An 11886-nucleotide genomic window follows, 5' to 3' on the forward strand; every position below is an offset into this window, starting at 1 on the left:
TTTTTCTTTGGTGGTCTTTGGGGAGATAATTATAGCTAGCTAAGTCAGCAATTGGCTAGGCCACCAGAAGCTTGATAGAAGGTATCTGCCATTCAACTGTTCAACACACCCTGACCTTAGAGATCTTTTAATTCTCTATTTGGTTAGGTCAGGGTGTGACTAGGGTGGGCAATCTATGTTGTCTATTTCTTTGTTGGCCGGGTATGGTTCCCAATCAGAGGTAGCTGTCTATCGTCGTCTTTGATTGGGGATCATACTTAGGCAGCCTTTTTTCCACCTTAGTTTGTGGGATCTTGTTTTTGTACTGTTGCTTTCCAGCCCCACCGAACTGTGCTTTTCGTTTTTTTTCTTTCGGTGTCATCAATAAAAGAAAGATGTGCACCTACCACGCTGCACCTTGGTCTATTCCTTCCAATGACGAGCATAACAATTAGGGCAACATTTTGGACTGACAGTGGAATCAACCAATTACATTGACTTGTAATGGGTGGGACCGTTTAAACAAAAACATATGGAAACTTCTGCCTTCTCGAAGGCCAAAAGGTCACTGTGCAATAGAGAGCAGTAGTTTTCCCACGGTCTAGCTAGCCATCTTTTGTTGTAGGCTAGTTTGCAGAGGCTGCAGCAGGTGTTGTCGAAGAGGATGATGTTGCTAATTTGTTAGCTTCTTCCTTTTCAAGAATAACTTTCGAAAAGAAGTTACATTTAAAATTATCATCACCTGCCTCTTGAGGATTGACCACAAGTTCTCAATGGGATTAAGGTCTGGGGAGTTTCCTGGCCATCAACACAAAATATCGATGTTTTGTTCCCGGAGCCACTTAGTTATCACTTTTGCCTTATGGCAAGGTGCTCCATCATGCTGGAAAAGGCATTGTTCGTCACCAAACTGTTCCTGGATGGTTGGGAGAAGTTGCTGTCAGAGGATGTGTTGGTACCATTCTTTATTCATGGCTGTGTTCTTGGGCAAAATTGTGAGTGAGCCCACTCCCTTGACTGAGAAGCAACCCCACACATGAATGGTCTCAGAATGCTTTACTGTTGGCGTAACGCAGGACTGATGGTAGTGCTCACCTTGTCTTCTCTGGACAAGCTTTTTTACCGGATGCCCCAAACAATCGGAAAGGGGATTAATCAGAGAAAATGACTTTACTCCAGTCATCAGCAGTCCAAACCCTGTACCTTTTGCAGAATATCAGTCTGTCCATGATGTTTTTCCTGGAGAGAAGTGGCTTCCTTGCTGCCCTTCTTGACACCAGGCCATCCTCCAAAAGTGTTCACCTCACTGTGCGTGTAGATGCACTCACACCTGCCTGCTGCCATTCCTGAGCAAGCTCTGTACTGGTGGTGCCCCGATCCCGCAGCTGAATCAACTTTAGGAGACGGTCCTGGCGCTTGCTGGACTGTCTTGGGCACCCTGAAGCCTTCTTCACAACAATTGAACCACTCTCCTTGAAGTTCTTGATGACATGATAAATGGTTGATTTAGGTACAATCTTACTGGCAGCAATATTCCTGTCTGTGAAGCCATTTTGTGCATAACAATGATGACGGCATGTGTTTCCTTGCATGTAACCATGTTTGACAGAGGAAGAACAATGATTCCAAGCACCACCCTTCTTTTGAAGCTTCCAGTCTGTTATTCGAACTCAATCAGCATGACAGAGGGACCTCCAGCCTTGTCCTCATCAACACTCACACCTGTGTTAACGAGAGAATCACTGACATGATGTCAGTGGGTCCTTTTGTGGCAGGGCTGAAATGCAGTGGACATTTTTTTGGGGGGGATTCAGTTCATTTGCATGGCAAAGAGGGACTTTGCAATTAATTGCAATTCATCTGATCACTCTTCATAACATTCTGGAGTATATGCAAATTGCCATCATACAAACTGAGGCAGCAGACTTTGTGAAAATTAATATTTGTGTCATTCTCAAAACTTTTGGCCACAACTGTACAATGTCTGGTTCAATGAAAATGGTTTTACCTACATCAGGGATTTCCTCATTGTCAGATTCATTTTCTGAGTCAGAATGGCAAAACCGTCCTCCAGAAAATAGTCGATCACAACTTTTTCCCACTGATCTCTGTCGATAGCGCCTGATAACTTCAGAGAGGCAATGTTGAGAGCAGTAGTTTACTTCTTCATGATATCTTTAAAAAAAAAGTAGCAGTAGAAAGGATTAACTACACATGCTGAGCAGCTCATGTTATAGACAGAAGCATTCTACATGACAGATCAATATGAACTCATCTTTCGGCATGTCCAGTCCAGACATTATCTAGACCAATCATGGCTAGCGTGGCTAAACCAACTAGGCTTGTAATTTAACAATTTTATTCATATTTACAGTTGGCATACAAGTTTGTTATTAAGGCACATACAAGTTCACATGTTCCAGAAGGCATTTCTGCCCCCCAAAAACGCATTTTAATAAAAAAACAAAAAACGTTCAAATGCATCTCCTGTGATGTAGTGACATACGGAACATACGGCTCGCTTCTTGAAACGTGTCACAATTAATAAAAAAACGGAAAGCTGAAATGTCTGAGTCAAGTATTCAACCCTTTTGTTATAGCAAGCATAAATAAGTTCAGGAATAAATATTTGCTTAACAAGTCACATAATAAGTTACATGGACTCCCTCTGTACGCAATAATGGTGTTTATCATGATTTTTAAATGACTACCTCATCTCTGTACCCCAGACATACAATTATCTGTACGGTGCCTCAGTCGACCAGTGAATTTTATGCAGATTCAACCAGAGATCAAAGAGGTTTTCCAATGGTTTGCAAAGAAGGGTACTGTACCTATTAGTACATTTAAAACTTTTTTTTTTAAAGCAGACATTGAGCATGGTGGAGTTATTAATTACACTTTGGATGGGGTATCAATACACCCAGTCACTACAAAGATATAGGCACCCTTCCTAACTCAGTTGCCGGAGAGGAAGGAAACCGCTCAGGGATTTCACCATGAGGCCAATGGTGACTTTAAAACAGTTACAAAGTTTAATGGCTTAGATAAATATACTAACATAAATGAAAGAGTTCGTCAAATTTCTGCCCTGCTAGAGCTGCCCCGGTCAACTCTAAGTGCTGTTATTGTGAAGTGGTAAGGTCTAGGAGCAACAACGGCTCAGCCGCGAAGTGGTAGGCCACACAAGCTCACAGAACGGGACCACCCTGACCTCAACGCAATCGCACACCTTTGGGATGAATTGGAACGCAGACTGCGAGCCAGGCCTCATCACCCAACATCAGTGCCCGACCTCACTAATGCTCTTGCGGTTGAATGGATGCAAGTCCCTGCTGCAATGTTCCAACATCTAGTGGAAAGCCTTCCCACAAGATTGGAGGCTGTTATAGCGGCAAAGGAGGGATCAACTCCATATTAATGCCCATGGTTTAAGAATGAGATGTTCAACGAGCAGGTGTCCACATACTTTTGGTCATGTAGTGTATATTATTGTTTTATTTTCCATACATTTTTTTTAAATGTTCACATTGTTCTTCTACTTTGACATTACAGAATATTTTGTCTAGATCGTTGACAAAAAAATGACAATTCGATCCATTTAAATTCTATCCTGTAACACAATAAAATTAGTAAAAAGTAAAGTTGTGTGAATACTTTCCGAAGGCACAATAATGTATTACAGTGGTAATTTAACGATTTACTCTCTTCAAATATTGCAATAATATTACAGTTTTACAGTACTTTTTCACATAACCTGTATATTACTTTTAGAAGCATATCTCTACAGGCATGTTTTATATATACAGTGGGGAGAACAAGTATTTGATACACTGCCGATTTTGCAGGTTTTCCTACTTACAAAGCATGTAGAGGTCTGTAATTTTTTATCATAGGTACACTTCAACTGTGAGAGAAAGAAAATCCAGAAAATCACATTGTATGATGTTTTGGGTCGTTGTCATGCTGGAAGACCCAGCCACGACCCATCTTCAATGCTCTTACGAAGGAAGGAGATCTTGTTGGCCAAGATCTGGTGATACATGGCCCCATCCATCCTCCCCTCAATACGGTGCAGTCGTCCTGTCCCCTTTGCAGAAAAGCATCCCCAAAGAATGATGTTTCCACCTCCATGCCTCACGGTTGGGATGGTGTTCTTGGGGTTGTACCCATCCTTCTTATTCCTCCAAACACGGCGAGTGGAGTTTAGACAAAAAGCTGTATTTTTGTCTGATCAGACCACATGACCTTCTCCCATTCCTCCTCTGTATCATCCAGATGGTCACTGGCAAACTTGTGCTGGCTTGAGCAGGGGGACCTTGCGTGCGCTGCCAGTGTAGTGTGTTACCAATGATTTTCTTTGAGACTGTGGTCCCAGCTCTCTTCAGGTCATTGACCAGGTCCTGTCGTGTAGTTCTGGGCTGATCCCTCACCTTCCTCATGATCATTGATGCCCCACAAGGTGAGATTTTGCATGGACTTCTTCCATTTTCTAATAATTGCGCCAACAGTTGTTGCCTTCTCACCAAGCTGCTTGCCTATTGTCCTGTAGCCCATCCCAGCCTTGTGCAGGTCTACAATTTTATCCCTGATGTCCTTACACAGCTCTTGGCAATTGTGGAGAGGTTGGAGTCTGTTTGATTGAGTGTGTGGACAGGGGTCTTTTATACAGGTAACGAGTTCAAACAGGTGCAGTTAATACAGGTAATGAGTGGAGAACAGGAGGGCTTCTTAAAGAAAAACTAACAGGTCTGTGAGAGCCGGAATTCTTACTGGTTGGTAGTTTATCAAATACTGTATATATGTGAGGACAGACACCAGGTGAGAAGCAAGTACAGGGAGTGAAGATTTAATGGATAAATGGACCTATAACGAAACAAGAACAGCGTCTGGACAGGGGGAACAAAACAACATTAATGCAGACACTGGGAAGAAACTGAGGAAGTGACAGATATAGGGAAGGCAATCAATAAAGTAAAAGAGTCCAGGTAAGTCCCATGAAGTGCTGATGCACGTAACGATGGTGACAGACGTGCCTAATGATGGGCCGCCAGGCGCCCTCGAGAGGGAGCGGGAGCAGGCATGCCAACATGCATATATTTTTAAGCCTTATTTCATGCTAACGATATTCATGCTGTAGGCTAGCTCGTTTCCAATAGGCTATCATAAAGGCGAAAATCTAAGAAAAATCACCCGACCTCAGCCCCAGAGTGTGAAAAGCTCTCATCAAGGCAAAGGGTGGCTACTTTGAAGAATCTCAAATATAAAATATATTTTGTTTAATACTTTTTTGATTACTACATGATTCCACATGTGTTATTTCATAGTTTTGATGTCTCACTATTATTCTACAATATAGAAGATAATACAAATATAGAAAAACCCTGGAATGAGTAGGTGTGTTCAAACATTTGATTGGTACTGTATGCCAAATAAGTACGTTGAAAACATTGTATGTTAAAATAACTGCGTGAGTGAGCATCCTTAACCTGGCTAACAGACAAAGAGCTATGAATGGATAAGTGATTCACCAATCAGGGCCTTGATTGGCAAAGCAACATGAATGTGTAATAATGTGTAAGGAAGATTTTTGGGACACAAATGTTCTTGCAATGTTCCCATGAAACGTGTCTAGAACATGAATATATTATGTCCTGAGAACATAGCAACCGCGTTCTGTGTATGTTTGGTGGGATGTTGATGGAATATTCTCCTATCCCACAGAAAACTGGATACGGTGCTTTTGCAACGTTCCCATGATACGTGTCTAGAACATGAATATATTATATTTGGAGAACATGGCAACCAAGTTCTGGATAAATTATGTTTGATAATAAGGTCAATGGTCTCTTGGAAACAGTCCTTGCACATCACTGGAACATTCCTATGACAATATTAGGTAATAACCTAATGAGACTCTTAAGAGAAAGCTGTGGGAACGTTTGTTGTTAGCTGGGTATCCCTCCTTCTCTGTACAGTAATATATTCTCTCCTGCACTGCGGCCTCCTCTCCCTAGACATTGTTCCTGAAATAATCTCCTTGCCCGGAATCTGTCCCAACCATGCCGTGCAATGGACGCATGGTCACAGGCGTCCAAAGTGCCAACTGAAAGTAGGACAGGCGTGCTAAAAATGGACTAGGAACCAGGGGAGTGTGTGAAAGAGAAGACATACCATTATTATTAATATCCCACGTCCCTTTTATCTAGGGCTCTACTCAAATCTGTATGATTTAACCGATGGAAAGGTATTTTCCGATTGCACCGACAAATGCAGCGTTTACCATGAATGCAGTCTCCGCTAACATTTCCTTTAAATTTCAATTATGCTGTAATGCTTAACTTCCACGATACGGATTGGATAGAGCCCATAGTAACATACCATAACTCAGACACAACTGAGTCACGACTACAGCTGACGAGGACAATTAAGTAAAAATGTATCCTCTCTCCTCTCCACAGGTGCAAATCTCTCCCCAGAGCATTAGCCCAAAGAGACAGTTCCATCCCAGCCGCAGAGAGGGTATTGATTTCATGTTTGCCACTTGTCTAAGTGGTGCGCTAGCTTTTTTTTGTTTGGTGTGCGCCTCTTTTGTGCCTCTCTGTTTGATTTCTCCTTTCAGAGCTACACTAACTCCTACCCATTTCCCTTTCCCCGTCGATCAATCCCACTCTCTTTCATTTACCTGTTCCCGACGCCTCTCTGTGTAATTGGAGCAGCCTGGGGTCGGTGAAGGAATGCATCCTATCTACAGAGTTCCAGAGGAGAAATGCTATAGGTGGGACAGAGTGAGCTGAGAGGAAGTGACACAACTGGACTGTGTGGTGCGAATTCAAGGGTATGTGTGGGGGGTATGCTCTTCTCGCCTCCACTCCACTGGAGATGGGACCAGATGGTGCTCTCATTAAAGAAATTACAGCAAAATGAGATTCTCCGCTTTAGGATATAGACGGGCTGGTAAGATCGATACCATCCTGCCAGACACCAAAAAGAATGGGGGACTCAAACAGTAGCACATCGTATCTACACACATTTCAGCCGGAATCATTTCACACGGTTTCTTATAAGCATTGTGCCTACATTTAGGGTGTGATAATAACCAGTGTTGTAGTGGCAAAAAGAAGTGGGCAAACCATAAACTCCAGTAGGCAATCGAGTTAAGACAAACAACCACCGATATAAACTAAGACATCTAACATTTTTACAACTGTATGGTTTGCAGTTTGATTGCATTTTAATGTCGGCCTATATGGAAGGTAGGCCTCTGGGAGGTATTCATATTGAAACATATCTTATTTTTCTTTTTAAGTTCTTGATTCGTTTGATAAAATTAGTGCAGATTATTTCAGGGGACCCCACATGGGGCTCCGACACCAAGTTTGGGAACCTCTGTCCTATCCTCTTTCTCTGCTTGCTTCCTCTCTCTCTTTGTCTCCTCTGTCTACTCCTGCATGCATCGCAGCCTGCCTCAGCCTCACCACTGTCTGTCTCGCTAGTACTCTCTTGTAAAGCAAAGTTATGATGAGAACTTAGTTGTCTTTTGTTACTGCTGAGGTCAGGCTCCGTTTAATGTTAGCATCTTACCTTCTAGTCAGTTTGCTCACACTAGCCAGAGAACTTTAACGTTATTGCAATACTATACTGATAATAACTCTAGTTTTGCACAACATGCTGTTTTCTCTCTACTGCAACTACACGTCCTCTACAGGAGTGATTTGCTAGCTGGTTAAAACACCATCTCAGTGCTTCCTCAACTGGTCTATATGACAGCTAAAGAGATGCTTGAGAGCTGAGAGAGTTGTCCACTGGGGAGTTAGGGCTCTCAGTATCAGCAGACTGAAATCCACAGGGGAAAAATGACATGATGAGCAGAAAGCATATTGTGCTGGTTATAGCTCGCATGTGTCCATTTGATCCCAATTCCTAGAATGTTACAAAATTGCCAATCGGACTTTGCATGTGATGTACAATGACAATAACCCAGACATCGAGACAGTGTCTAGTGTGTCTCTGGTGGGCTGTCTGGAAGGGGGCTTATCCCAAGCCCCTGGTGAATAGCAGTCTCCGACATGGTCCTGCTGAGTAGGGGAAATGGCCTCCCACCCTAATCAGTGAGCAACACACTCACCTGCCCCACGTAAACCTTACTTTAATCCCAGCCGGCTGCAGAAGGGCGTGAGATGGGGTGGCACTCCAGGGGATAGAAGTCTTTACATCTGTCTGTCTGAGTATTGACCAATGCCCCCCCTGCAGCGGTAACTTCTACGCACCTGAGCCTGCCCAGCTGAGCCGGACACACCCAAATGCACACCCACACAACTTGCACCAGTACACACCGACATGCACCAGCACACGCGTTGAATCGTCTCTGTAATCATCTGATCACATCTCTGCTGTAAAGCCTGTGTTGTGGATGGGCTGATTGTGCAGATTAATGATGCGCCGGTTGACTCATAACCCGCAGTCCCCGCGGTTATATCCATGGGGCGGCCAGGTTTAGGGTCAATAAATATTGTGTGGATGAAGAGCGGGTGGTTGGCGGGCGGGTTAAATAAAGAAAAAACAATTTATATCTATGGGCTACATTGAGGTTTTTCTTACGCACCAATCTGGTATTGGTGCGCAAGCCTAAACTTTAGAGCCTAACTGTACACGCGCCATATAGCCTACACGCCAATAGCCAAATGCTTTTGGGAATGGGCAGAAAAAGCTAACATCCATCCACAGAGGCAGAAATAACAATGTCAGCGGTTAACTCAAATACAGAAAAGCTGCAAAATGTAGAGCTGAAAATAAAGAGAAGGGAGGGTCAGAAAAGTCCTGTTTGGGAAATATTTGTTGCAGTGCTAAAGACGATGTGTGATGATTGTGAAGCGCTATACAAATTCGACAGTCACAAGAAGGGGACTTCAAATAGGCCTACTGAACAGTAGCCTACTGTTCAGATGGGTTAAATGGAAACTGACATCTGGACACTGACTGTAAGTTAACGTCTCACATAGCCTTAACATTAACCCCTGCAGAATTAAGCATTTCGTGCAGCAAAATGATACACCACCAAGAGTGGAGAAATATGATTTCTTTCTTCCAACATCTTGAGAGAATGCGAATGTGCAGTGAGATACCGTCTATAGAGGTGCTATCTTTATCAGCATCATAAAAGCTGATAGTATTTCAACCAGATAAAATAGGCCTAGTCGGGTGGTTGCAGATGGTTTATTAGCATTTGTGGGCGGGTGCGGGTGAACAAACAGCTGACCTGCGCACCACTAGTGCAGAACGATCCCGCCTAAGCCTTCTGCCTCCTTGCTGTGCCACATTAATAAGGTTCAGTTATTGGCCAACTTATTACCCAGCTAAGCTGGCCATCGTCTTTACAGACACATCCCAGTAATGGTGCCAGACAGGCCCTAGCCCACACAGTAACACCCGGGCAATAAGAGTGTCCACTGTGTTGAATGTGTCAGCTCCACAGAGACATGATGCAGCTTCGTTAAATGTGCACGCTTACAGCACCTACACCACTCGCTCCAGGGGGGCCATGTAGAGGTCAGCACATGAAAAAGCATTTGTGTGACCCTTGTTTATGGGCCAAGCTGTGAGACAAGATCGTCTTCTGCCCCCTACCCTCGCAGCCTTCATGCTAGAGAATGAACTTTGAAAACATAGGGAGGAAGATCTGCATATTGTGTGTTGAGAGTTTGGGTGGGGAGGGTAAGGTAGGGGCAGTTCATTTTACAGATGACTGTAATACTGTACAAAAGTATTTTAGGGACACTAATCTTCTCTATAGAATGGTTCTTGAATGCAAGCCTGCATAAAAAACTAACTATTTTACTCTGATGGTACTGTCTAAATTAAATGGTGTTGGAGAACTTCTTTAAGGGATAAATGAGGATCATTTATAGAATTTCTCGACTTTCAACTAATTTAATGCTTGGATGATTGTGTAAAGTGTAAATGACCTCTCTGATTATTTAAGCAGCAATTTTTGTCTACTCGCTGAGAGGAGTGAGCATCCTTGCCATCGCATCACCATCACCCCGGGACTCCTGTGGCGAGCAGAAATATTGAGGCACTCAGAAATGCCATTTCAAAGTGAAACATGCCTTCAGGGGTTACTTCTCCATGAGCTCCATAGCCTACAGGGCAATTAGCCTACACTCTTGAGCGACATTGCGTTTTAAATCTGCTTACATTTTGGTAGCATTTCTTCAACCGTTCTTCAATTTCTTCCTCTCTCACCTCTCCACCCGCGGGCAATGACGGCCATGATTCTGATTTGCATTTACAAACAGTTCAAAGCGTTCCTTCATCGTTCTGTGCCATGCGTGTAAAGTGGCCGCGGTGTGTGTAATATTTCATGGGAATTGTTGCCTACATCATATTGTGCATGTGAAAAATGATAAATCAGGGTAAATACAATGTTATACAAGACTGACAACATATTGACACGGTCTGCACAGTGATATCGAGGATCATGCAGAGATATTTTCTCTCATACAAGCTTGTACGAAACGTAACATATCATACTAGATGGAGTGTCTCGGATTTTCATACAGAATAATACTTAATGCTCTGAGACCAGGTTGGACGGAGCAGTCGCTCACATGGCAGAGTAGCCCATGACCGATGTCCAAATAAATAATTATGGATAGCCTACCATTAAAATATTTACTGAAAGTCAGACTGATTTCACTGAAAATGTAACTTCATATATTAGGCAAATGCACCTGGGAGACTACAGGGCACAGAAACAATACTCACTCCCAATGATTCACTCCGCCTTTTATCTTCTGTTTCTAAACGACTGAAGCCATAAGGCTACAATAAAAAGCAACCTATATGATTTCTCAATGTTCACTGAATGCGCAGGAGTTACACTACTATCACACACCACAGTTGGCATCGTCTTGATATGCTGATAATGAACTAATATGAGGTAACCTATTTCAACAGCCTATTGTCGGCCTATGTGGATAAAAGTTTAGTTATACGTAGCCTATTTAACCAAGAAAAATGTATCCACTGCAGTAGCCTATGTTCAAATATTCAGTGTAAAGTGTCGGAAGAATATAGGCACTTACCACCCCCATATCCATCTGTTCGGCCGTCAGAGATGGTGCTGCAAGAGCCTGAGATAAAAACCAAAACATGGGAAGCAGGAGCATCTCTGGAGAAATAATCCAAATGCGCCGCGCGAACTGAAACATTTGAGAAATCATGCCCCGCCACTCGCTGCTCCAGCAGCGCTCAGACACCGACCCTGGCCGCCGCATTCACCAAATAAATCACCCAGCTCCGGATCCCTCTGATAAGCGGTCCAATTTGGACGAGAATTCTACCTCACTGTTGCGCGTAAACACATGAAACACATATCACATAGAGCCGAAAATACCTCTAAAAACATTAAACAGTTCGTTTTCACCAAGATCCGCGTCCTGAAAAACCATCTCAGTCATATTGCTGTTCCTTGGTGGACCACCCAATTACGCCAACGGTTACCAGTATTTACAAAGAAATATAACTTCTACTTTCGGCATAAGAGTCTGCATTTATTTCAGAATATCCAATATGCCCATGAGGCAAAGAAAATTAACCCGTTAAATATTCCCTCTGTAACACAAGCAAACGAAGATAGGCTTGTGCTCCCTGCGCGGTGTGTCAGAGACTGAGACAGACGCACGATGAGAGAGTGGAGAGGAATTTAGCCAGTTGCAGAATGGGAGGAGGCGATACAAAAGGCGCATTATTCAGTCCACTTAGAATGTGCATAGTATTACATTTGTGACATCTTTTTAATATTTAGACCCTCGGTTTCAGAGTTGCAGGCACAACAGTGTGCACATCAGATAGGCCTATACATGCGCAACAGAGATGCCATCTCTGCATTTTGTTCAAATGAAA

At 43.2% G+C, this 11886-nt stretch overlaps 1 protein-coding gene across 1 annotated transcript in view; it reads right to left on the minus strand.

Moving 5' to 3' along the window:
* The window catches only part of LOC110509737 (matrix metalloproteinase-17), an 80463-nt gene extending 68814 nt beyond the window's left edge, over window positions 1–11649 (minus strand). Inside the window, exon 1 of the mRNA XM_021590813.2 lies at window positions 11067–11649. Within this exon, the coding sequence (XP_021446488.1) occupies window positions 11067–11258 (192 nt within the window). The 5' untranslated portion in view covers window positions 11259–11649. The remainder of the gene's footprint in view (window positions 1–11066) is intronic.
* Between the last annotated feature and the right edge of the window lie 237 nt (window positions 11650–11886).

This window comes from Oncorhynchus mykiss, chromosome Y, assembly GCF_013265735.2.
Source record: "Oncorhynchus mykiss isolate Arlee chromosome Y, USDA_OmykA_1.1, whole genome shotgun sequence".
Classification (NCBI taxonomy): domain Eukaryota; kingdom Metazoa; phylum Chordata; class Actinopteri; order Salmoniformes; family Salmonidae; genus Oncorhynchus; species Oncorhynchus mykiss.